The sequence below is a fragment of the Camelus bactrianus genome, chromosome 21 (genome assembly GCF_048773025.1).
Source record: "Camelus bactrianus isolate YW-2024 breed Bactrian camel chromosome 21, ASM4877302v1, whole genome shotgun sequence".
NCBI lineage: Eukaryota > Metazoa > Chordata > Mammalia > Artiodactyla > Camelidae > Camelus > Camelus bactrianus.
In genome coordinates, this window is record NC_133559.1 from 11,181,282 (window position 1) to 11,203,951 (window position 22,670).

At 49.8% G+C, this 22,670-nt stretch overlaps 2 protein-coding genes and 1 long non-coding RNA gene across 4 annotated transcripts in view; 2 read left to right on the forward strand and 1 right to left on the reverse strand.

Moving 5' to 3' along the window:
- The window catches only part of LOC105069516 (sodium/potassium-transporting ATPase subunit alpha-4), a 32,286-nt gene extending 23,681 nt beyond the window's left edge, over positions 1–8,605 (forward strand). Inside the window, exons 16-22 of the mRNA XM_010955635.3 lie at positions 972–1,126; positions 1,283–1,406; positions 2,667–2,812; positions 5,665–5,795; positions 5,891–5,992; positions 8,222–8,313; positions 8,577–8,605. Of these exons, the coding sequence (XP_010953937.3) occupies positions 972–1,126; positions 1,283–1,406; positions 2,667–2,812; positions 5,665–5,795; positions 5,891–5,992; positions 8,222–8,313; positions 8,577–8,605 (779 nt within the window). The remainder of the gene's footprint in view (positions 1–971; positions 1,127–1,282; positions 1,407–2,666; positions 2,813–5,664; positions 5,796–5,890; positions 5,993–8,221; positions 8,314–8,576) is intronic.
- Positions 7,614–12,078, reverse strand: LOC123617042 (uncharacterized). Of its 2 annotated transcripts, XR_006725129.2 has the most exons (3): positions 11,449–11,966; positions 9,191–9,848; positions 7,614–9,095 (listed from the first exon to the last, which is right to left on the reverse strand). It is a non-coding gene; the product is annotated as an uncharacterized LOC123617042 (long non-coding RNA). The 2 variants fall into 2 exon arrangements; XR_006725128.2 differs by having other exon boundaries at positions 7,614–9,848; positions 11,449–12,078.
- A 198-nt stretch (positions 12,079–12,276) lies between these two features.
- On the forward strand, positions 12,277–21,281 carry CASQ1 (calsequestrin 1). Its single transcript, XM_010955636.3, has 11 exons — positions 12,277–12,926; positions 14,700–14,784; positions 15,557–15,657; positions 15,860–15,971; positions 16,315–16,388; positions 16,712–16,842; positions 17,723–17,768; positions 18,199–18,253; positions 18,483–18,583; positions 19,338–19,412; positions 20,643–21,281. Exons 1-11 carry the CDS (start codon positions 12,666–12,668, stop codon positions 20,775–20,777), a joined length of 1,176 nt encoding a protein of 391 aa, XP_010953938.1. The 5' UTR covers positions 12,277–12,665; the 3' UTR covers positions 20,778–21,281.
- Positions 21,282–22,670: the final 1,389 nt, after the last annotated feature.

The following is a 22,670-nucleotide window of genomic DNA, read 5'->3' on the forward strand; positions in this document are numbered from 1 at the left end:
AAGAAGACAAGTGCAATGGGAAAAAAATAAGTAAAGCAGGGAGTGCAGGGAGGGATGAGGTTTTAAAAGGGTTGTCAAGGGAGGACTCAAGGCATCTTCCAAGGCAGGAGGAATGAAGCTCAGAGAGGTGAGGGGTGCCCAAGATCACGAGCTAGTTATGGAAGAAAATGGAATTGGAACCCAAGCCCAGGCTACTTCCACTTCAGCCTTAATCTTTTTTTTTTATTGAAGTATAATTGATTTACAATATTATATTAGTTTCCGGTGTACAGCAAAGTGATTCAGTCATATATATATTTTTTTTTTCTTTTTTATATTCTTTTCCATTATAGTTATTACAAAACATTGAATATAGTCCCCTGTGCTCTGCAGTAGGACCTTGTTGTTTATTTTATATATAGTAGTGCATAGCTGCTAATCCCAAACTCCTAATTTATCCCTCCCTACTCCATTTCCCCTTTGGTAATCATAAGTTTGTTTTCTGTGTCTGTGAGTCTGCTTCTGTTTTGTAAATAAGTTCATTTGTATCAAATTTTAGATTCCACATATTAAGTGATATCACATGATATTTGCCTTTCTCTCTATGACTTACTTCACTTCGTATGATAATCTCTAGGTCTGCCCATGTTGCTGCAAGTCAGCCTTCATCTTCTAATGGTTTTTGTATTGGCCTTGTCAGACATCTTTAAGTATTAACCTGGCCACACCCTGCTTAAATTTCAGAGGTCAGATGATAGTAGCCATATTGAACCCAAGAACAAAGAGTGCACAGACATGGCATGCTAATAAATCATGGCTCTAATTAGTAGTCACACAATTTAGAAACAAAACTGGGGCAGCTGAGGTCTGGGACCTTCAGGTCCTTTCACGGACTGTGATATTGCTTTGTAGTGGTCTCTCGGTCCAGGAGCTGGTTTGTGGGAGGTGTGAATTCTCTGTGCTTCTCACAGAAGGTTGACCATCCTCCCCAGGCCGCCTGATCTTTGACAACCTGAAGAAATCCATCGCCTACACCCTGACCAGCAACATCCCCGAGATCACGCCCTTCCTGCTCTTCATCATCCTCGGCATCCCCCTGCCTCTGGGCACTATTACCATCCTCTGCATTGACCTGGGCACTGACATGGTAAGGACCAAGCTGGGACCTGACTTGTGGAACTCTCGTGAAACAGACTGAGGAGTAGGAAACACCTGTGTCCAGGGAGAGGGACAGAGCTCAAGTTACCTCTGGGTTTCCTTCTGAACTTTGTGTCCCCTGTCACCTCCTCCCTCCCCCCTCCAGGTCCCTGCTATCTCCTTGGCTTATGAGTCAGCTGAAACCGACATCATGAAGAGGGCTCCACGGAGCCCAAAGACTGACAAGCTGGTGAACAGCCGTCTCATTGGCATGGCCTATGGACAGATTGGTGCGGCCAGAGGAATGAAGGGTGAAGGGAGTGGGGAGTGGCTGCACCTGCCTGGCCGCTGGACCAATCTCAGTTTGGAAGTCAGGGAGATATTTTCTTAACAACAGACTGTGCTAAGCCCTGGGACATAATGAGCCATTGATCTCTGATCTGCCCTTTAGAGTCCAGTCAAACTGGAGCAAACGTACATAAAACGATGGTGTTTTCACAAGTGCCAAATAATGAGTATAGATAGTACACACTACAGGAGTCCAAAGCAATCATGAGGACAGTCAGAGAGGGCCTTATGGAGGAAACAGAACTTAAACTTGGTGTTGGAAGATAGGGCTTAGACTAGTAAATGGATGGTCATGTGTGGGGGACCAGAGGAGACCTGGGTGTTGAAGAGTGAATAAACCAGTTTGGTAGAGCACTTATTCCTGATAAAGTAGTAGTGGAAAATGAGGCTGTAGGCACAGGTAGCAATTTACACTGGAGCCAGCCTCTAAAGACATTTGCGAGCCATTAGAGGTCTTTGTTCTTGAGCTGCCAGGTACAGTGGGGGTACAGAAAAGAGACAGGGGCAGAGGAGACCATCCCAATATATAGAGATGGAGACACACAGAAGAAGCAGAGATTTAAGAGCCATACCTATGTTTGAATCCCAATTTCATGACTTACTACCTATATGACTCTGGAAAATGACTGAATCTTTCTTGTGCTTTAGTTTTTCCACTTATGAAATGTAAATGATTGTTCAGAATTGTTGTGAGAATCAGTGTCCATGAGGACCTAACAGTGCACAGCTCTGTAGCAGTTAGTAGGCAAACATTAACATCAGCAATGGCCATGGTCCAGGCATGGAGGATGGAGGTTCTGACCAAGGTAGAGGCAAGGGGCCAATGGGAGAGACTTGATGGGAGGAGAGGACTTGATAAGTGTCCTAGTTTCAGAGGAAATGGAGAGGGAGGAGTCCAGCACTCACTCAATGGAGAGAGGGAATAAATCTCCTCTAAGGTCCTTTCCAGTTTTAAAGTTATATGATTCAAAGATGACTCTGGCTTATAGCTTAGAAACACAAATGTCTGAGTTGGGAGGCAAGTCCTACAGAGATGGCGAGAGCAGACCATTCGTGGCATGAATCTTCAGCATTACAGCTCAGACACACATCAAACCTGCTAGAAGCAAGTCCCAGGCACCATCCCTTCCATGGTCTACCTTTTGAGATCCTTCTCTGAGCCAGGTTCCCCTGACCTATGACTCTATCCCTGTGACTCACAGGGATGATCCAGGCTCTGGCAGGATTCTTCACCTACTTTGTGATCCTGGCTGAGAATGGTTTTAAGCCTATTGATCTGCTGGGCATCCGCGTCAACTGGGAAAATCGACACCTTAATGACCTGGAGGACAGCTATGGACAGCAGTGGGTGAGTAGAAGAGGTAGTGCAGTAGTTACCAGTAAGAATGAAGAAGTAACAAGGAAAAGTGGCTTTAGCAAATTTTTGAAGAGTAGGAGAATGGAGGAGCCAGGCAGACGGAGTTGATACCTCATATCCAGTCCTACAAGAACATTCTAATGTTTGTCCTCAACCTCCAGTCACATCAACAGACATTCTCTTTGTTTACAATGACTTCATTTCTGTTAATACCTACTGTCTATTGTTTGTCCTTATTTTCCTGGGTCTTTTTGGCTTTCTTGGACCTGGAAGCCTTCTTTGTCAATCAACTTCTTGGGGCTGATTTCTGTTTTTCCAGATTCTAATCATCATTGCCCCAGAAATGAGTGCTGGGTCCTCTCTTTCCTACTATGCTCCTTTTCCATGGGAGTTCAAAGAATATGATTTTAAATCTGAAAACCTATTTTCTTTGTGTATTTCTTCTCGTTGTTCTAAACTTTTTAAAGTTAGAGGATGCCTCTCTGTATTAGTCATTCCTAACACTCAAGATGAACGAGAACCAAACTGAAGCCCTCCAACCAACAATATGTATTAAGAATTTTAGTAAGTATGCTTGTTTGTATCTATGAACACTCCAGTCCCGATTTCTAAGGCAGTAGGAGACGTGATGATTTTTGCTAGAATCATTGGACTGTAGAGTTCACATAGTCTATAGAGGACACATAGTCCATTATTATCATTGTACAAATGAAGAATCTGAGTCTGGAAAGATTTAGTGACTTGCTGAAAGTCCCACAGTGAATCCTTACAAGAGCTGGACTAGAATTCTGGACTTCCCGGCACTTTCCCACTTCACCATGGTGCCTCCAAACCAAGCTAATTGTAAGTTTCTCAGAAGTATGTCAAAATGAGGGTTGTTGGAAAGTTGCCCCTCATACACAGTAGGCTTCCACTATCTGAACCTCATAAGGCCAACAGATGTCAGTGTTCCCAGCTACCAACACTGCTCCAGGGGCCAAAGATGCCCAGAGTCCTCATCGTTGTGTACCTTGTCAAAATTTCCTCAATCCTCAAGTCAGGCCTCATGTTAATTTTATATCTTGATACTATCTCCTTCCTACCAAGTTGAAGCTTAACATGTTTATTTATAATAAATTAAATATAATTAAAGTTAATTTGAATTAACATCAAATTGCATCAATGACATCTTGAGGTATTGCAAAACGGGTTGAGAACAATTGCCCTGAGAAATAAACACTATGAAGGCAGGGTCTGTGTCTCTTCCACTGCTGTAATCTTCAGATAAATGAGTATAGAGTTGCCTATCCAGGAAGTACCCTACAAAACTGCTAGATAGCTCCTCATCTTCTAAATTCCTCCAGCAGTAATTCCATTGATCACCATTCATTCATTCATTCATTCAGCTCAAATATTTGTCAAGCATCTTCTGTGCACCAGGTACTGTTTTGGCCTTGGGGATATGGTAGTGAACAAAAATGGCCAAGTTACTGCTCTCATGGAGCTTACATTCTAGTTAGGGGCACAGGGTGGGAGGCAAGAAAGATAATAGCCAAATACATAACATATTGGGTCAATGGATTATAAGTCTAAATGGATTCCAAGAGGTGTTGCAATTGGGGTACTAGAGCAGGTGAGACAGAAAGATAAAGATGGTGATCAGAGAGAAAAGACGTGCTTGAAATTAAAATTCAGACAAATTGTGACTACTGGAAAAGACAATGTCTGGAGTTTAACCATGGGAGCAAGCAGCCCGGGTTGGGAGAGGAGGACACCTCCCCCCACCCCACTGGAGGAGAAGGAGATCAAGATACTGTGAAACCAAGGCATGGAAAGGATAATCAACATGGATATTTAAATCTCCAAAAATGAGAACAGGAGCATTTAGAGTGACAGTGAGTCAGGAGCTAAAATTTTCAAGCGGTGATGGGAGAGACTTGGCATTGGTAGCTGGCTGCAGGGGAGGATAGTGGTGGTATGATCTGATGCACAGAAATGTGCTGATTTGTCTCATTCTAAGTCCAGCGCTTGGCTCATCAATTTCCAGCCTTTGTTTTTCTAATCACTTAGGGCTCTATATTTCCCTCCAAATACAACTTTGACCACATGCCATGAGGTTCTTTCTGTAGTATCTCATTATTGGTCAGTTCTACATGTTTTCAAATTCTTTATTCCATCAGTTATTTATAAACATGCTGTTCTATTTTTTTAAACATGGGCTTTTCCTCCAGTCTGACTTAGGCACACTGCTCTTGTGTTCCCATAGCCCCCAGTGATCTCTCTCTTACAACCTACCTACTGTCAATCAGCTTTTTGACAGCTACTTACTGTGCTGACATAATGAGCATATTTATCTTCCCCACTAGACTCTAAGTTCCTTTTGTGTAAAATGTGAATGAAAGAATGAATGAATGGATGAGAGGATGCCTCTCCTCTGGTACCACCCTTTGGGCATCCCTTTCTCCTCTACACGTGGATTTCCCTCTGGCCCCATCTTCCTTATCAGTTTACTCTGACCCCGCTTCCCTCTTGAAGTCCATATTCTTTTATACCACCCTCCTTAATAAGTTAGTAAATATTTATTGAGCCCTACTACCTGCCAGTCACTGAACTAACCATGGGGAATGGGGCACAGAGATAAGTAAGACAAGGTCTCAGTCAGGTACGGAAAACATATAAACAACTCATAATCCAACAGGAAACATGGTAAGATAGAGATGTGTGAAGGGCGGGAGAAATCTAAAGATGAGACGTAACTCAGCCATGGGGTCCGGGAGATGGAAGGCAGGAGAAGGAAGAAGCCTTGGAGGCATATCTGAATCCCTTCTGACACTGACGGCTCCCCTCTGCCTGTCCTCCCCGAGACCTATGAGCAGCGGAAGGTGGTGGAGTTCACGTGCCAGACGGCCTTCTTTGTGAGCATCGTGATCGTGCAGTGGGCTGACCTCATCATCTGCAAGACCTGCCGCAACTCAGTCTTCCAGCAGGGCATGAAGTGAGCGCCCGCCCGCCCAGCACACTCGCCCGCCCACGCTGCACGCCCACCTCTCCCTCCCGATTTCCAACACACCTTTAAACATTGCTTCCCAGAAACAAGATCCTAATATTTGGGCTCCTGGAGGAGACATTTCTGGCTGTTTTTCTGTCCTACACTCCAGGCATGGATGTGGCCCTGCGAATGTATCCACTCAAGTAAGTAAGGGAAGGGATGCAAGGTGGGACGTCCTTGGGCACCGGGAGAGTGCATGGGAGGAGGTGTGGGCAGGGACGTCAAGGAGGGGCGGGCTGCACTCATGTGAATGTAAAGAGAACCGCCTGTGCTCCCACAAATGCATCTTATTTGGGGAGGGACTAGGGACTGTGCCAAGTGATTGCAACACACCAGACATGCAAATTTAGGAGACTTACCAGTGCTTAACAGAGTGGCATCTTTTTTATGATAATGTGTGATATAGCTGTTGCGGTCTACATTGCTTGGAACTGATGCAGTCATAAAAATAGCCTAATCTATGCACGGCTAATTCTGCTGTACTTATGCAAATATGTTTTAACGTGCATATATGTGCGTGGGCATACTGAAATTCTTATTGTCTGGTACCTTGTTTGGTTCAAGTCCCACGGTTTTGCTTTTTTATTTGTTTGTTTTTTATATTAGTATATGCTTGTTAACTTTTTCTGTTTAACATTTTTAAAGAGAAAAAAGCAAAACTCCCATTTCACTCCCACCCCTCCCCCACCCCAGTTGGTAGCCTTTGTTAATGATTTAGTGTGTATTCTTCCAACTGGTTTTCTACATGTTTACACACTTCGCTCGCCTTTCTGTCTCTGGCAGTGGTTTACACAATGCTCTGTATTCTGTAGCTGCTCGATTAATGCTTAATAAAAGACATTGGCACTGCTCTTAGATACTGACAATCCCAGGTTTGAATTTCAACTCTACTGTGTATTATTCTATGACCTTGGACAAGTCGGTAACCTTTCCAAGCCTCAGCTTCACCTACAGAGTCTCGGTGACACATACCTGGCATATTGTTCTGAGAATTACATGCAGAAATGCATATAAGCCACAGAGCACAGCACTTGGTCCTGGTGGGTGTTTGCTCATAGTGCAGTGTTGTTGCTGCTGTTAATGTCAACATATAAGTGATAGTAAATGTGGTTGAGCATTAACTGTGCTCCCAAGCACTCTGTAGTATATATATCTTGACCATAAAACTCATCACCTAATATTATAATTATTTATTTTGTGTGTTTATCTAGTAACCTCTTTTCCCTGATCACTTGAGCTCCTAAAGATCAAAGACTATCATGCCATCATTTTTATTTCCCCAGGACCTAACATAGACACAGAGTAGACATACGATCATCACTGCTGAATGAATGGGTGACTGCATGTATGTAACTGTTTATATTGGTTGAGGGCTGTGTGTGTACGTGTGTGTGTGGTGAACCATGGCCTGGGCCTGTGCTGTCCAATATGGTAGCCACCATCCTTATGCAATTAATGAGCTCTTGAAATATGGCTAGTGACACTGAGAGACTGAATTTATAATTTTTAGTTAACTGAAAGTTAAAAACTAAAGCAGTGTCAAATATTTTTCTGTTAAATACAACTTCATTGTCTTGGTTGGACCACATTTTCTTTTAACCATTGAACATTTAGTGTCTGACTTGAGATACAGTCAGTGTAAAATACTGACTGGATTTCCAGGACTCAGCATAAAAGGGTGTAAAATAACTATGTTTATCTTGATTGTATGTTGAAAGGGTAATATTTCAGATATTTGGGGTTAAATAAAATATACCATTAAAATTAATCGCACCTGTTTCTTTTTATTTCTCTTCATGTGGCTACTAGAAAATATTAAATTTCACTGTTATATTTCTGTTGGACAGTGCTGGTCCAGGCCATCCGTCTACCATCCAAGGGACAGGTGTGGTCCTGATTCAACCCCTCCCCAGAGTCCATTTTCCCGATCTATAGACAAGGTTCAGGAAGAAAAAGATTTCCCCATCTTTGCCGTACAGAAGAGTATCTATATTCCCTGGCAAGATAACCCCACATGTCTAGTCTCAGACAGACCCATCCTGCTTGGACTTTGTGGGTGCAAGGCCCGGACGATCTGGAAAGCAAAGGGAGTCACCCTCAGTGACTCCACAAAAGCCGGTAGATAGACTCCATGAACACTGCATGCACCTCTAATCTGGCATCTATCACGTTCTGTTCTCATTGGCTTTTTATGTTCCTGTCTTGGGCCCCTCTGCCCTCACTCCCCAGGCTCTGACCTCCTCAGAGGGAGGGATCAACCTCCCACACAACAAAGGAAACAATCCCTGTGCGCTGTTCTCTCTGGCCTGCTGACCCGCCTTGCTCTGGCCCCTCTGTCTCCTCTCCCACTGACCGGCGTTTGCTCTCTCCAGGATAGCCTGGTGGCTCTGTGCTACTCCCTACAGCATCCTTATCTTCATCTATGATGAAGTCAGAAAATTCATCATTCGTCATCATCCTGGCGGTGAGGCTCCCCTGCACCCTGCTCTGAGAGGTCACCAGCCTCCTGACCAGCTCTCACATCCCACCTGGCTCCTCCAGGCCCGTGGCCATTCTCCCCGGCTGGCTGCCTGGCTTGTGCTATGCCCGGACCCCACCCCCTAGTCTTTGGGCCCAGCATGGGGGCCCTGTGGTCCACCCTCAGGCCCCCCACCTCATCCTCGCTTACCCTTCCGCCTTCTCCCTTGATGCCTTCTCCAGTTCACTCTGGTCTCTTCTCTCCCACAGGCTGGCTGGAGAGGGAGACCTACTACTAAACTCAGCAGAGGAAGCGCTTCCCATGACACGGGGTGTCCTGAGGGCTGGGTGCTGGCGGGGGCTGGGGGTAATGAGTTTGGCAAAACATCAGGGAAAGCGTATTAGCTGAGGCAGAGAGATGCCAGGAGGAAGTGCCCTGGATGAGAGAGTGAGGCAATCCTAGGGCTGGACTGAGGGCACCACAGGTAGGAGAGGGGAAGCCCAGCCTGTGTCTGACTGGAGTCCAGTGGGGAGGTTCAGTACCCCGTCAAGACAGTAAATGTTTGCAACAGCCCTCAGCTGTCAGATGTGTCGCTTCTGATTTTTGGAAAACGGGGATCACTGGGACACCTCTCTTCTTAGATCTTCACGGTAGCCAGGCAGGAGAAGTCTTTCAGGGACCACAGTCGAGGCTGGGAGGGGAGCAGAATCAAGCATCTTTGCCCCTTGAAGGCTGTCCCTCAAAGTCGCTGTCCAACCCACTGGAGAGCCAGGACAGGACAAGCCAAGCTGGGATCAGAGAAACCCAGGAGGTGAGAGAGGAGAGGGGAGCCACACCTTACAGAGGGATCACAGAGCCCACTCAGTTCCTCAGATCAACTTACAGAATCAGAGAGTTTTCGTGCTAGGAGAGGCCTTATTTCATGGATGAAGAGCTTCAGGTCCAGAGTGGTTAATGACTTGGGAGGGGTCACGTGGCGGGTGGTGGATGTGGGGCTGCAGCCCCTCCTCTGCGGGAGGGAATGGTGCTCCCTGACCTCTCCTCCAAGTCATTAGGGCATCTCGACCGCATCCCATCCCTGGGCTGTTTTCTCTGGTGTAGCCTTGAAATAGAGGCTGGTGGGGGAGTGGGGGCTGGAGTATCACTCAGTGGTAGAGTGCGTGCTAAGGATACGCGGGGTCCTGGGTTCTATCCCCAGTACTGACCACCATTGAAAAAAAAAGAAAGAAAGAAATAGAGGCTGAAACAATGCAGTCTGGATCCCTTTAGCCTTCACTTTGGGCAAAGCTCCCACCCCCTCGTGCCCCAGCTCCCCACGGGGTGACGGACGTGCCCAAAGCCTGGTCTCCGAGCCTGGGCCCAGCCCTGGCCACGTCTCGGGGAGGCGAGCAGCCCCGGCAGCGCTTCTCTCCTGCCCGCTTTCGGCGGCAGCTCTCCCTTCCTCTTCTCCCACTCACTGGCTCTTGCTTCATGAGCTAGTCCGCTGTGCCCGGTGGCTCAGCTCACTGTCAGGCTTCCTCATGAGGAGAGGGTTGGCTGTGCTGAAAAGCATACAGAGTAAGAGGGGAAAGCCAAGAAAAGCTGGGGGAAACCGTAGACTGTCACCAGAAACAGAGCACGTATGTCAAGCGACTGCACACCGCGTCTGGCGGTGGACAAAGGCCGTACACCACCCATGAGTCCATACAACCAATTCGTTCTGACCGCCCCACCCCGTTTCACAGATGAGGAAACCAAGCTGTCTGATTCCAGAACCTGCACCCTTAACTACTTTCCAGGCTAGTCTTACAGTGAGGGCTGGGCCAAAAATACACGGGCAGCAAAGAGAAGGCCTTCGTGAGGTAGACCAACCGCTACTCCCCTGCACCAGGCCCTCCTCAGAAGTCTGTGTCCCACCTGTTCCCCTCCCTTCTCCAACACGGGTCTCCTAGGGACAGGACTATATCAGTCTGGGGTCCTTCTCCGGCTGCTGACGCGGCTGAACCAGACCCTGGAAGATGGAGGGGCCAGGGTGTGTGTGAGTGAGGTGGGGAGGGGGAGCATGGAGGGGCCAGCTCCTCAGGTTTCAGTAGCAGGAGCTTCGGGTGTCTGGTGGGTTAAAAATACTGAGGCCCCAACTTAAGGTCATTTGATACCAGTAGCTGAGGCCCGTAAAGTCTGAGAGCCTGAAGGCAGGGGTCTAGAGGGAAGGGACTGAGTAGAAAGTAGGGAGCATCAGAGAGGTGCATAGGGAGGAGGGGAGGGGCTGCAGCTGCTGCAAGGGATGTGGGAGGCTCTGGAAAGCCAGGGGCAAGGAGAGGGAGCAAGACGGGATGAAGGGTCTGGTAGCTGCAGCAGAGGGGGAGGAAATGGAGCAGGACTGGGCCCCCATTTCATCCCATCTCACACCCTGGGGGGTACGAAAGGTCAGATTCACAATGGAATGAGTCCAATGCCCCGATGCCTCTGTCCCTGTGTTTCCCCTTCCCCAAGAGCGCAGCCAAAGTGAGAAGTCGGGGCTGGATGTCATCTGGGTCATGTACATCTGGGCGAGTCTGCCTGTCTCTCTTGCTGTCTTTGCTCTGGTCGTGGGGCTGTGGGCATGCTAGTCACTCTCCTGTGAGACCAGGAGATGGGCTGAGGTCTTCTCAGCTCCAACATGCCTCGCTTAGGCTAGCTCTGGCCTCTCCTGCTCCAGTGACAGCTGTCTCTCTTGGACCCACTCCTGCCACGTTCTTGAGATTTTCCCTGGCCTTCCTTGCCGAGCCGTGTAAGGTCTGCCCCCCTGGAGTGTGAACAAGTTATTCCTCTAACGTAACTTCATGGCACAAAATACACACTTGTCCCTTCGGCATCGGAGACACCTCAGGGTGAGGATGGGGGCTTCTGACTTTGATCTAGGTCTCCCTCGTGCCTGTGCTTATGGGTGCATGGTAGGAGCCCTGGAGGACCATGAAGAGGGTCCTTCCTTCAAGGTACCCAGAGCTGAACTCAAGCACTCCACCCTCAGCCCCAAGCTGGGATCCAGGAAGTTAGAACCCCCCCACCGCAACCCTGTATTGGTTCTCAGTGCACAGAATTAATCGACACCCTTGGCTCAGGGCACAGGGCCCACCTCTTCATGTTTTCCAAATGTTAATTTTTTTCCCCTACTGTTTATACCTGGTCCTTTTGGTCTTGTCGGAGATTCAGGAATGAATAGTCGTTCTTCGCTCTCCTTGGAGTCATTCAGTCTGAGGAATCCTCCCTTCCCACTGTGCCCTAGAGAACCAGCCCCGTGGGATCAGAGGAGAGAGGACAGCAGGACATGGTAGCCGAATAACTTTCTCCCTCCCGTCTGGGGCTTGTGGGCAGAGACGCCCCAGATCCGCATCTCTAAGGATGGATGTGGGCCAGCGCTCCACGCCCCACGCCCCGTCCTTCCCCTGCATTCTCCAGTTAGGAGTGTTAAGTGAAGCAAAGGAAACAGGCTGGAGCTGAGCCAGGGCACCAGTCCTGGACGCGGCTCCATCTTTTATTCAGAGAATGACCTCATCCTTGGTCCTGGTTCTTTAAAGCCAAGTGCAGGGGGTCTCCTTCCTGCAGCCTGGATTGCATTTGTACTGCCCCCCTTCCTCCCCAGGATCAAAGAAACAAACAGGCCTGACCCAGGGGAGAGTCCCAGGTTTTAGAACTTAGAGTCAGTACTGCATTTGTCCCCCTTTTGTCCTTTATTACGAATGTAACCCCTGACCCAGAATGCCTCCTCCTCTCCAGCCCCATTTCCCTCTTTCTGAGTACCCTTGGCCCCCTTCAGCTATCCCCAATTACTCCAAACTTCCCCTCCCCCAGCCAGCTTCATTTACCTCCGACTCATCTGGTCTTATTTTTAGCTCCAGCTTTTTCCTTTCTTAATATGGCGATGAGCTCTTAGGCCGGCGTGGGGACAGGGGCTGAGGAGCCCTGGACATTGGGGAAGGGGGAGGGGAAGGAGGCTCTGGGAGCCTGGATGAGCGGTATTGGAGGTAGGAGGTCCCGGCCCTCATGGAGCCGGCCTGGCCTCAGAAGGTTATCCATCTCTCCTGCCAAACCCGGAGACATATTTAGACAGGACCAGGTGGGGGCAGAGGGGTGCCAACCTCAGGGGCAGCTCCGATTCCCTCCCCGCCCCCTGCTCCTATTCCTCCTCCTGACCCTTTTTCTCTTGGCTCTGTCGGCAGTTTCTCCAGGACCCAGCAGTGTCCTCTGTCCACTGCTCTGGGCCGTTCCCCACCCCACCCCCACTGTGAGCCCCTAACTCAGGACTCGGGACCCAGGGGCCCCTCCCTACCCCAGCTAACCTCTTCTGGACCAGGAGAGCCGACCCAGATCCCACTACCTCCACGCGCGCTGCAGACAGGATGGGGGCCAGAGCTGTGCCGGGCCTGCGGCTGGCACTGCTGTTACTGCTGGTGCTAGGGACCCCCAAGCCAGGGGTGCAGGGGGAGGAAGGGCTGGACTTCCCCGAGTATGATGGTGTGGACCGTGTGGTCAATGTCAACGCAAAGAACTACAAGAATGTGTTCAAGAAGTATGAGGTGCTGGCGCTGCTCTACCACGAGCCCCCCGAGGATGACAAGGCCTCGCAGAGACAATTTGAGTTGGAGGAGCTGATCCTGGAGGTGAGTGGTGGGGTCTGCAGGCCTGCAGAGCGCACCAAGCCCCTCTCTGAGCCCCCCATCCCACAACTCCAAGTAGATCTTCGAGGGTGGGATCGGGGGGCGAGGGGCAGTGCAGCAGGACTCTGTCCTGACCAACAGGACGAAAGTGGCATGTGATCTTAGCCGAAAGAGAAACATAGATTCAGGAAACCAAAAGTACCACCTAAGTCAGGCAGTTTTAGGAGGGAAGGGGCACTGCAGGGGGAATTCTCCTCCGTGCTGTAGGAGCCTAGTCGTGTGAGGTTTGGCTAAGACCAGGGTGACCTTGGGAGGAGGGCAAAAAGCTTCGGGGGAAGGGGAAGACTGCAGTGCACCCTCAAATCTACTTTCCTAGCCAGAAAGTGCCATCTCGCTATACACCTCAGGGGCTCCCCAAAGAGATCCAAACAGTATAAATTTAAATGTCGCTGAAATTTTATTTGTGTGTCATTTATTTAACGGCTGAAGGTTTACTAGAGACCACCGTGCTACCCATTGGCTTCTCAGTCCCCTCTCTCCTCCCACTCACGTCCCCATTTGCCCCTATTGGATCAAGCTGGGGGCCCTGATTGGAAGATTCTTGTGTTTGGAGGAGGCTTCACAATGCTGTCCCTAACTTGTCTTTGTGGGAAGATTCTCCTCAGCCCCAAGCTGACCTCGGGTGCGGAGAAGAGAGAGCCTATTGTTACAAGAGAAAAAGCCTGTGTTTTGCGATGACTGGGAGACATGGCCACATACCCCTCCAGGAGCCGGGCTATGTTGGAGTTTCCTTATCCACGTTTCTGCAGCCCCTTCACTAGCTTGGCAGTACAGATAGGCCCCGGCTTGCCCAGAGCTTGGAATATTTCAGGGCAAGACACCAGGGCTGCAGGCTCTCGTTACTGTGTGCCCCTGTGGGTGCTGGAACCTGCCGTCTGATTAATGAGCTGAGTATTTTTATCCTGAGTGCTCAGCATCCCTGGCCATCCACCTGCCAACTGCCTCCCAGCCCTGTCCTCCTGAGAATCCGGGCACCCGAGTCTGTGTTTGGTGGGGTAAAGCTGCAGACGGTGCCCAAGGCAGAGTGCATCAGGGTGCAGAGCTCGGTGGATGGGGCAGGGATCTAGGGTGGGACTATCCATATTCTGAGGACAGGCTGAAGTAGACAGTACAAGGGACAGTCCCGCCTGATTGAGAAGAGCCCAGCCTATTTCACCTCTAGTCTCTCTTGTCAGTCTCTCTGCCTCTGAGAGTGACCAGTGGAGGCCATAGTGACCTCTACTTTCTGCTCTCTGGCTTTCCCCACACCTCAGCCACATGACCAGACCCCACCGCCACCCTCCTGCCCTGGCAAAATTCTTCGCACTAGGAGTCACTCAGAAGAATCTCAGGGTTGGCTAACATCACCCCCACACTGAGTGTGGTCTTTGATCAGCATAGACAACAGGGCTCAGCTCTGAAGGAGGGAAGGGCCGCAGTCATTCTGCAGCCAGATCCCACCACATCGCTAAGGAACTCTGAAGTACATACATGCCATCTTAAAGTTCAACATAATAAGCACACTGTAAATGAATTATACAGGTTCAGGGACTAAAACTGAACCAAAGACCAAAAGGGTGGGGTTGTAGGAAAAGTGGAGCTATCCTGGGTCCTAGCGCAGTGTCAATGTCAGCTCATATTCCCTGCATCCCAATGACCCAGCTGGAAAGCATGAGATGAGGAACAGTGGCTACTAAGAATTCCAGGGCCTGATTTTAACCCTAACTCTCCTTTCAGTTAGCAGCTCAAGTCCTAGAAGACAAAGGTGTTGGCTTCGGGATGGTGGACTCTGAGAAGGACGCGGCTGTAGCCAAGAAACTAGGTAAGGGAGGGGTGAGAGGAGCAGGGAGGTGACGGTGGCTGGTGAGAAAACATTGACATTTGAAGGGTTATGACTGAACCCTATTGAAGGAAAGGGGTCCCAGCCTCTCCTTTTTCCTTATAGAGACCCACGCTCAAATCCAAGAAAGAGCTGGAGGTGGACTTCTTTATACCTACCTATGAAACAGGGCTAGGTGCTGGAGGAAAGGGGGAATCAGGGAGCACAGGTGGGGCTGGAGAGGCCTCTGCAAACTCCTCTTCCAACCCCTCCCCCTCCAGAGCTGTGGCCAGGTGTTACAGCACTAGCCACCAGGGGGCAGCACAGACCTGAGACTCGACTCGGATGTGGGTGGGGGAGGGGTGGTCAGTAATGAAGTCATCTGGCCAGTAATAGCAGAAGGTTAGAGGGCTGGACTGGAAATCAGTAACTAGAGTCCTCAGAGGAAGTAATAGGGGTAGCGGTTTCTAGTTATGGCAGACAGAGAAAGGGAGAAAGCTTGCTAGTCTGTATCTCCCTATGTCCTCCCCTAGAACCCCACCCAATCTGAGCTTCTCCTTGGAGAGCTCCTGGCGCCAGCCACCTGGGCTAAATCCAGGGGTATAGACACCTGGGACATAGGGGCTAAGAGGCAGTGGAGGTGAGCAGGGCCGGGGCCAGGGAGGTGAAGGAGGTGGGGTCCAGTGGGATTATGGAATGGGCTGCCGCCCTGGATTTGGACCCTTGGATCTGTGGGGAGGTTGGAATCATGGCATGCCTTTGGCTCACTCCCTAGGACTAACTGAAGAGGACAGCATTTATGTATTCAAGGGAGATGAAGTCATTGAGTATGATGGCGAGTTTTCTGCTGACACCCTGGTGGAGTTTATGCTTGATGTGAGGATTCCCCTGGACCTAATGGCCTTGCTTTAAGACCTCATGTCCATCTGACCAACTCCAACCTCACACACATACACACACACAGGCAACAGAGAGTCCATCCCTCCCATTCCTCAGCCCTCTTCCCTGATCCCTCTCCCTGCCTCTACCACTGAGGACAGAAACTCACTCCCTTCCTTCAATGTCCTTGCTCTTCCAGGTCCTAGAGGACCCTGTGGAACTGATTGATGGGGAACGAGAGCTGCAGGCATTTGAGAATATCGAAGATGAGATCAAACTCATTGGCTACTTCAAGAGCAAAGACTCAGAGCGTGGGTGACCCCCAGACTCCACTCTTCCCCTCCCTGGGTCCCCCAGTCTACCTGTCTTCCTAGCTCCCCCCTTTGCCCACTGGCTCCGCACTCCTGCTCCACGACCCTCTTGCCATGGTCGCTCCATCAACTGCCCTGATCTCCCTGCACTCTGTGGGTTTCCCAGACAGGCACCTTCAGGATTCTCCCTTCCCCTCACCTTATTTAACCACACTCAGAGGACTAGAAGGGGTGGTCTTAGAGTGAACCCCACCTGCCAAAGAATTGGGGAGAGACTGTTGAGGAGCTGGTTCCCTGGCAGACCCTGCCTTCCCTGGAGACTGACTCTGCCTTCCCCCCTCAGATTACAAAGCCTACGAGGATGCAGCGGAGGAGTTTCATCCCTACATCCCCTTCTTCGCCACCTTCGACAGCAAGGTTCTCCTCCCTGCAGCTGTACTGGGTCTCCCTCACTCCCCTCAGCTGCCCTACAGACCCCTCTCCCAGAATCGATGGGGAAACCCATCCCTCCCTACACACCAACACTCCCCACCCCTACCCCACCCCACAGATTTTAGATTATATAACTTACCCCTCGCATGTTCTACCAAAGCCCAGAGAAGTTAAGACACTTGTCCAGTGTCACAATGGCAGTGACAAGGACCCAGGCTGTCTAACTCCCTGCCTGATATCTGCTCCCCCATAATACTGCTTCTTGCCATGACCCCATGTCCCCTGCTCCACTTTGCCTCCCCAAAAAGGTGGCAAAGAAGCTGACCCTGAAGCTAAATGAGATCGATTTCTACGAGGCCTTCATGGAAGAGCCTGTGACCATCCCAGACAAGCCCAATAGTGAAGAGGAGATCGTCAACTTCGTGGAGGAGCACAGAAGGTGGGGAGCACGGGCAACGCTCTGAGCAGGGAAGGCTCCTCCCCAGGCCAGTACACACGTCTGTGAGATGAGCTGGGGGAACCTCAGCCAACTAGGAGGCTGGTCTCCCCTGGAGATGTATACACTTCTGGGTACCAGTGTGCACTGGTACACTGGCCATTTTGCACAACATTTTGCAACCCAGCCCTGAGCCGGGAGCTTTACACACAGAAGGTGCTCCATAAATGTGTAGTTTATTGTGATGTTGATTGGTTAGAGGGAGTGCTGCTGGTATTTAGTGGGTAGGGGCCAGGGATGCTGCTAAGTACCCCACAGGTCACAGGACAGCCCTCCCACAACAAAGAATTATCTGGCTCCAAATGTCCCCAGTGCTGAGGTTGAGAAACCCTGCCCTACCCGCACACGAAGTTCTCTTCCTTCCCAAGACTCTACAACTGGAAATACCCACTCATCAGTGTAAACACTACTTACTCCACTCTCTCCCATTAGATTATGGTTCCCTTCATCGGGGCAGGAACATGTTTGCCTTGTTCAACTCTGTCTACACAGCACCTGGCACAGTGTTTAGAACATCTCCGACACTCGATTTTATTGAATGAATGAGTGAATGAATGAATGAACACCCAGATGTCCAGTTCTTCCTCCCAAAAGTCTCTCTTCCAGTCCCCTTGCCCACCCTCCACTCTCCCACCTCCTTTAACCATGCAGTGAACTGGGCCTGGTGCCCAGAGCTTAGACTTTGCCAGATGGCTTTGTTCCAGGCTACAAGCTAGCTGTCTGTGCCCTAGGCGTGACCCTGTGGCAGCCTCTGCTGCGGGGACCCTTTGGAGGGAAGGGTGTCCTTCTCACCCACTGAGCAGTGACTTTCTGTCTCTTCTAGATCAACCCTGAGGAAACTGAAGCCTGAGAGTATGTATGAGACCTGGGTGAGTCCCCCTGGATGGAGCTGGGCCCTCAGGGGATCATGAGTGACTGAAGACACCAGCCCTAGAAACATCCAGCCCTGCTGCGCCTCGTGTCTAGCTTGTAGGAAAGGCAGTGCACCAGCAAAGGCTGAGGGTTTCTGTTCTGAAGAATGTGACAGGAGTTAGGAGACACATATGAGTTGATAAAGATGACAAGGGGGGGGCCTCAAGCTCTGGGGCTGAAGGGTTTGTCAAAGGAGGGGTGGGGGCCCTGGAGTGGAAGGGAACAGTGTACTTGGAAAAGGGTCACCACCACAAGAATATATCCGATCCAGAAGCTGGGTTTCCACAAAATCTAGGTCCAAGGAAGATGGGGGTGGGGTCCTGTTCTGGGCTTCCTAGCTTCAGGGAGTGTCGCTAAGGTCTCCCCTCCACCTCCCACCCCCTACAGGAGGACGATCTGGATGGAATCCATATTGTGGCCTTTGCAGAGGAAGCCGATCCTGGTGAGGGAGGAACACTGGATTGGACCTGGGGGGCGGGGGCATTGGAGAGACAGGGAGACAGGGTACTGGTCAGAGCGTGGGCTTTTAACACATGAAGTGTGTCTTTTAGAGCATAGTTTGCAAGCAGCCTGGGGAGAGGCCTGTGGGGTTGTGGGAGGCAGGGAAAGAGAACTGGACTCCTGTTTCCTGTATGCCCCATCTCACACTGATCACTTGTGTTCCCTCCGAGATGGCTATGAGTTCTTAGAGACCCTCAAGTCTGTGGCCCGAGATAACACTGATAACCCTGATCTTAGCATCATCTGGATTGACCCTGATGACTTCCCCCTGGTAAGAGACATCACTCAGGCACTGCTGTCCAAGCAGGGTCTCGGACTGTGGCACTTCCTGAGGGGAGCTTGTGTCTGAGTTCCTATCCCATCTCCAAGCAGGAAGACCCTGTTACATGCTCAAGAGCATGGTGGGGCATGGAGGGCGCCCTGAGAAAGGGGAAATGGGAGCGGGGAGTGTGGGAACGACACGATTCCCAGAGCAGAGGCTGGGCAGGCAGCTCATGTGCCTAGGGCTGGCTCCTTCTAAAGAAATCCAGAGTTTTGGGGAACAGAAGGGCACATTAACTCTGCACATGGGTGTACACAATCGCAGAATCAAAGCACAGAGATTCCACATCTCAGGGCATGGATTTTGTTTCCCAGCTGAATCACCAACAACTAACACTGATGAAAGGGGAACTAGATGAACAAGCAGAAATTACAGAGATTGGAAATTACGGAGTATAACTATCTTAGTTAAGAGATGCAGAAACTGAGGGCCAGGGAGAAGTGACTTGCCCAAGGTCACAAGTTCAATCAGTAGTAGATCCAGGACCAGAACGGGGTTTGCTATGTAGCTTTCCTCAGAAAGGAGGGCCCAACACCCCCAGCTGACCCTCCTGAAACTTTTCTTTTGGGATATTTACCCTCTAATTACTTATTTCCACCCATCCCCTTCAGGCCCTACAGTTGGACCCATCTGCCACCCACCATGGGTTCCAAGGGTCCTCCCTGTATCCTCCACTAAGTTGCCATATGTGGTCTCTCTACAGCTGGTTCCATACTGGGAGAAGACGTTTGACATCGACCTGTCAGCCCCACAAATAGGGGTCGTCAATGTTACTGATGTGAGTTTCCTTCCCTCATCTCTGTTTGACCAGCAACTCTGCTTCCCAGCATAGCTAGCTCTCCTCTGCTCTAAGGAGGAATTGAGTCTGTCACACAGGAATCAGACACAGCCAGTCTAATGGCTGGGTAGAGGGAGAGATTCCTGCCCTGAACACACCCGTCTCTACTTGTTGCAATCAGCTGCTCATCCTTCAAGGCCCAGTTCAAATCTTCCCTTCTCCATGAAGTCTTTCCAGATCTCCCGTTTGGAATCATTCCCTCCTTGGCACTCCCAGAGCCCATTTGTCATTGAGAACATGACTTTTATATAGTTATTTATGTATCATGTCTGTCTCTTCCAGTAGACTTTGAACTTCTTGAGGGCAGAAATCTTCTCATTCACATGTAGCAGATGCTTCAGAAACATTTGCTGAGTTGAATTGAATAAGTCACAGTCTGCTTTCATATAACTCTCAGTCTAACTGGGGAGGTAGGCAGGTATTCTGTTAAGTACCAGGCCAGAGCTGATGAACTCTATAATAGAGATGCCAGTAAAATGCTGGGAAGGCACAGAAACCACAGTAATTTCTGCTTGAGAATCAGAGAGGGTTTAAAAGGTGTAACATTTAAAAAGTGGAGATTGTTGTAAATCAATTGGACCTCAAGGAAAGAAATAAATTTAAAAATTATTTAATCAAATAAAAAGATACAGTGGAGATTGTCCTGTGTACAGGAGTTTTACAAGTGAAAATCATAAGAAGTTATTTCCAAACCGATGGAAAAGTTAGTACAAAAGGTCAAAAAGTAGGAAAATGAATATCAGGTTTGGGGAAAGGCAGGTAGTTTTTTATGGCTTAAGGGTCTAGAGATCTCTGAGGATGGTGCTGGAAAAGCAGGTTTTGTAAAGTCTTGAATGTTAAAGAGTTGCTGACTTCATTTTCTGGGCCATGAAGAGTTCCAGTGGTTTTGCATCAAGGGCGTGATTGGTCTGTTTTAGGAAGTTCAGCATGGCAAGGGCTTGTAATAACGAAAGGAAAGGAGAAAGTGTATTTGCTGATCCAGCCATTCTTTCTGACCATTGTCACTATTCTGAGCTAGACCTTTACCTGAACAGCTTCCCTTTCCACTGACAGATGAAGAGAAGGGACAGAAGAGGCAGGGAAGGATGTGCAGAGTCCAGTGAGTGGGAGGGCAGGTCTAAAGACCTGAATCAGGCTTAGCTCCGGTCCCCTCCCTGTGCCATGTCCTAGGCGGACAGCATATGGATGGAGATGGATGACGAAGAGGACCTGCCTTCTACCGAAGAGCTGGAGGACTGGCTGGAGGATGTGCTCGAGGGTGAAATCAACACAGAGGATGATGATGATGATGACGATGACGACTAGCTGCTGTGACAGCTATCTCCCAGCTCCAGCTGCTCTCGTCATGCTCCCTCCTGCCTTCCCTGTCCTTCCCTGAGCTCCTCCAGGGACACTAGGTCATTCTCTGCCATGGGGCCCACTGGGGTCTGCATGTTGGGTGCTGAGATCCTGATCCTCCTCACCTGATAAGGAAAGGAGCTGCTTTTCACACACCAGCCCAGCTATCTCATCTGACTTCTGTTTCCTCTCCCACAATGTCCCTGTATCTATTATTTGTTTCTTCCATCACTCCCTACACGCTTTCTTGTGACTTCCCTCTTGCCATATCTATGGGCCCCCATCTCTCTTCTGCTCCCTCCACCTGAACATACTCTTCCCTTACTCTCCCAAATCCTATATCCTTCTGACTTTCCTATCCCTGGCCAGGAGGACAGGAGGGTACTGTGTTTCGGGCTGTATCTCAGCCATCTCTTGTTAATGTATTTGGGTCAAATGAGAGACCTCAATAAAGGAACTGGGGCAGCATGAGCAAGTGTCTGCTGGTGAGGTCTCACCCCTATGGTAGGAGGGAGGCAGCCAGAGGATGGGGGATTTAGGTGTGGGTGCCTAGTTAGGGGCCTGTGATCAGAGGGGGATGGGGCTTCTCCCTCTGGGCAGTGATCCCAGAGAAGCTTGGGCTATTTATCTGCTGTAAGTCAACAAGCCTTTTCTGAACACATGGTGTTTGTCCAGCACTGCTGTTAGGCTCTGGGAGAACAGAGAGTGCCGGGCCTGTCCCTGCTCTGGAGCTGATTAGCCTTCCTGGGAAGTCAAGACAAGCACACGAAACAATTGAAGAAAAATATAAAGCAATATGTAATTAAGTGATTATGTGCTGCTTGATAGTACCCTCCCTGAAGCTCTTATGTGAATGTCAAGACTGAGCCCAAATAACACCTCCTCGGTGAGGCCTTGCCAGAGGTGGCCCCTCCTGCAGTTTCCTCCTCTGGGGTCCCACTGCACTCTCTCTGGGACGCCTCTATTCCAGCACTCGGTGCAGCCTAGCCTGGCTCTTCATTTGCATGTCTGTCTTGCCCAGTGAGTGAGCCCCTTGAAGGCAGAACCCCAGGCTTCTACAGGGCCTGGCACACAAAAAACAGTCCCTAATAAATGTTTGTTAATAGAAGGAACAAATAAATAGAATGGCCTCAGAAGAGAGAGATGAGGGTGGGCTCTGATGGTTTCATAAAGGAAGTGAGCATTTTCTACGCCTTACATGAAGAGTGGGATTTGACTGGGGCAAAGGAGTTGGGGAGGGGACATTTCAAGAGCTGAAAACATCAAAAGCGCTGGCAGAAAGTGTGTACCATGCTGGAGGCACGGAAGAGACCAAAGAGACAGAAGTTCAAGTGGTGGCTGTAGGTTGGGTGGAGAATGGGGCTAGGTTGTAGAGCAGTTAGAAGTAAATCCTGTGAGCTGGGGAGGAAGGGAAAAACTGAATCTGGCAGTGATGAGCAGGATGGATAGAGGGAAAGAAGATGGTGGAGATAGCAGATGTGGGAGTCCAACCCTTACAATCAGACTGTTACAATAATCGGGGTGGAGCTGGGAGAACATGGACCCGAGTGGTGGTCATGGGAACGCAGAGGAGACGCTGAGTTTTGTACACTGGGGATCCCCTAGACCTGGAGCCCACTGGTGCTCCTGGCAGGACGGTCCACATTCTCTCCAGCACAGGCCCAGGATGGGCTAAGTGTGAAGGAATCAGGAGGTGGGGTGGGGGAACCAAGCAACTGCACTGGCCTATAACTAACTAACAGATGTTGGTTTTCATGAAACAGGTATATAGGTGTTGCTGGGTGACTCAGAGGATCTCTGAGTATGGAAGAATGGGACCTGAGGTGAGAGGAATTTTCATCCTTCACAGACACCTGGAGA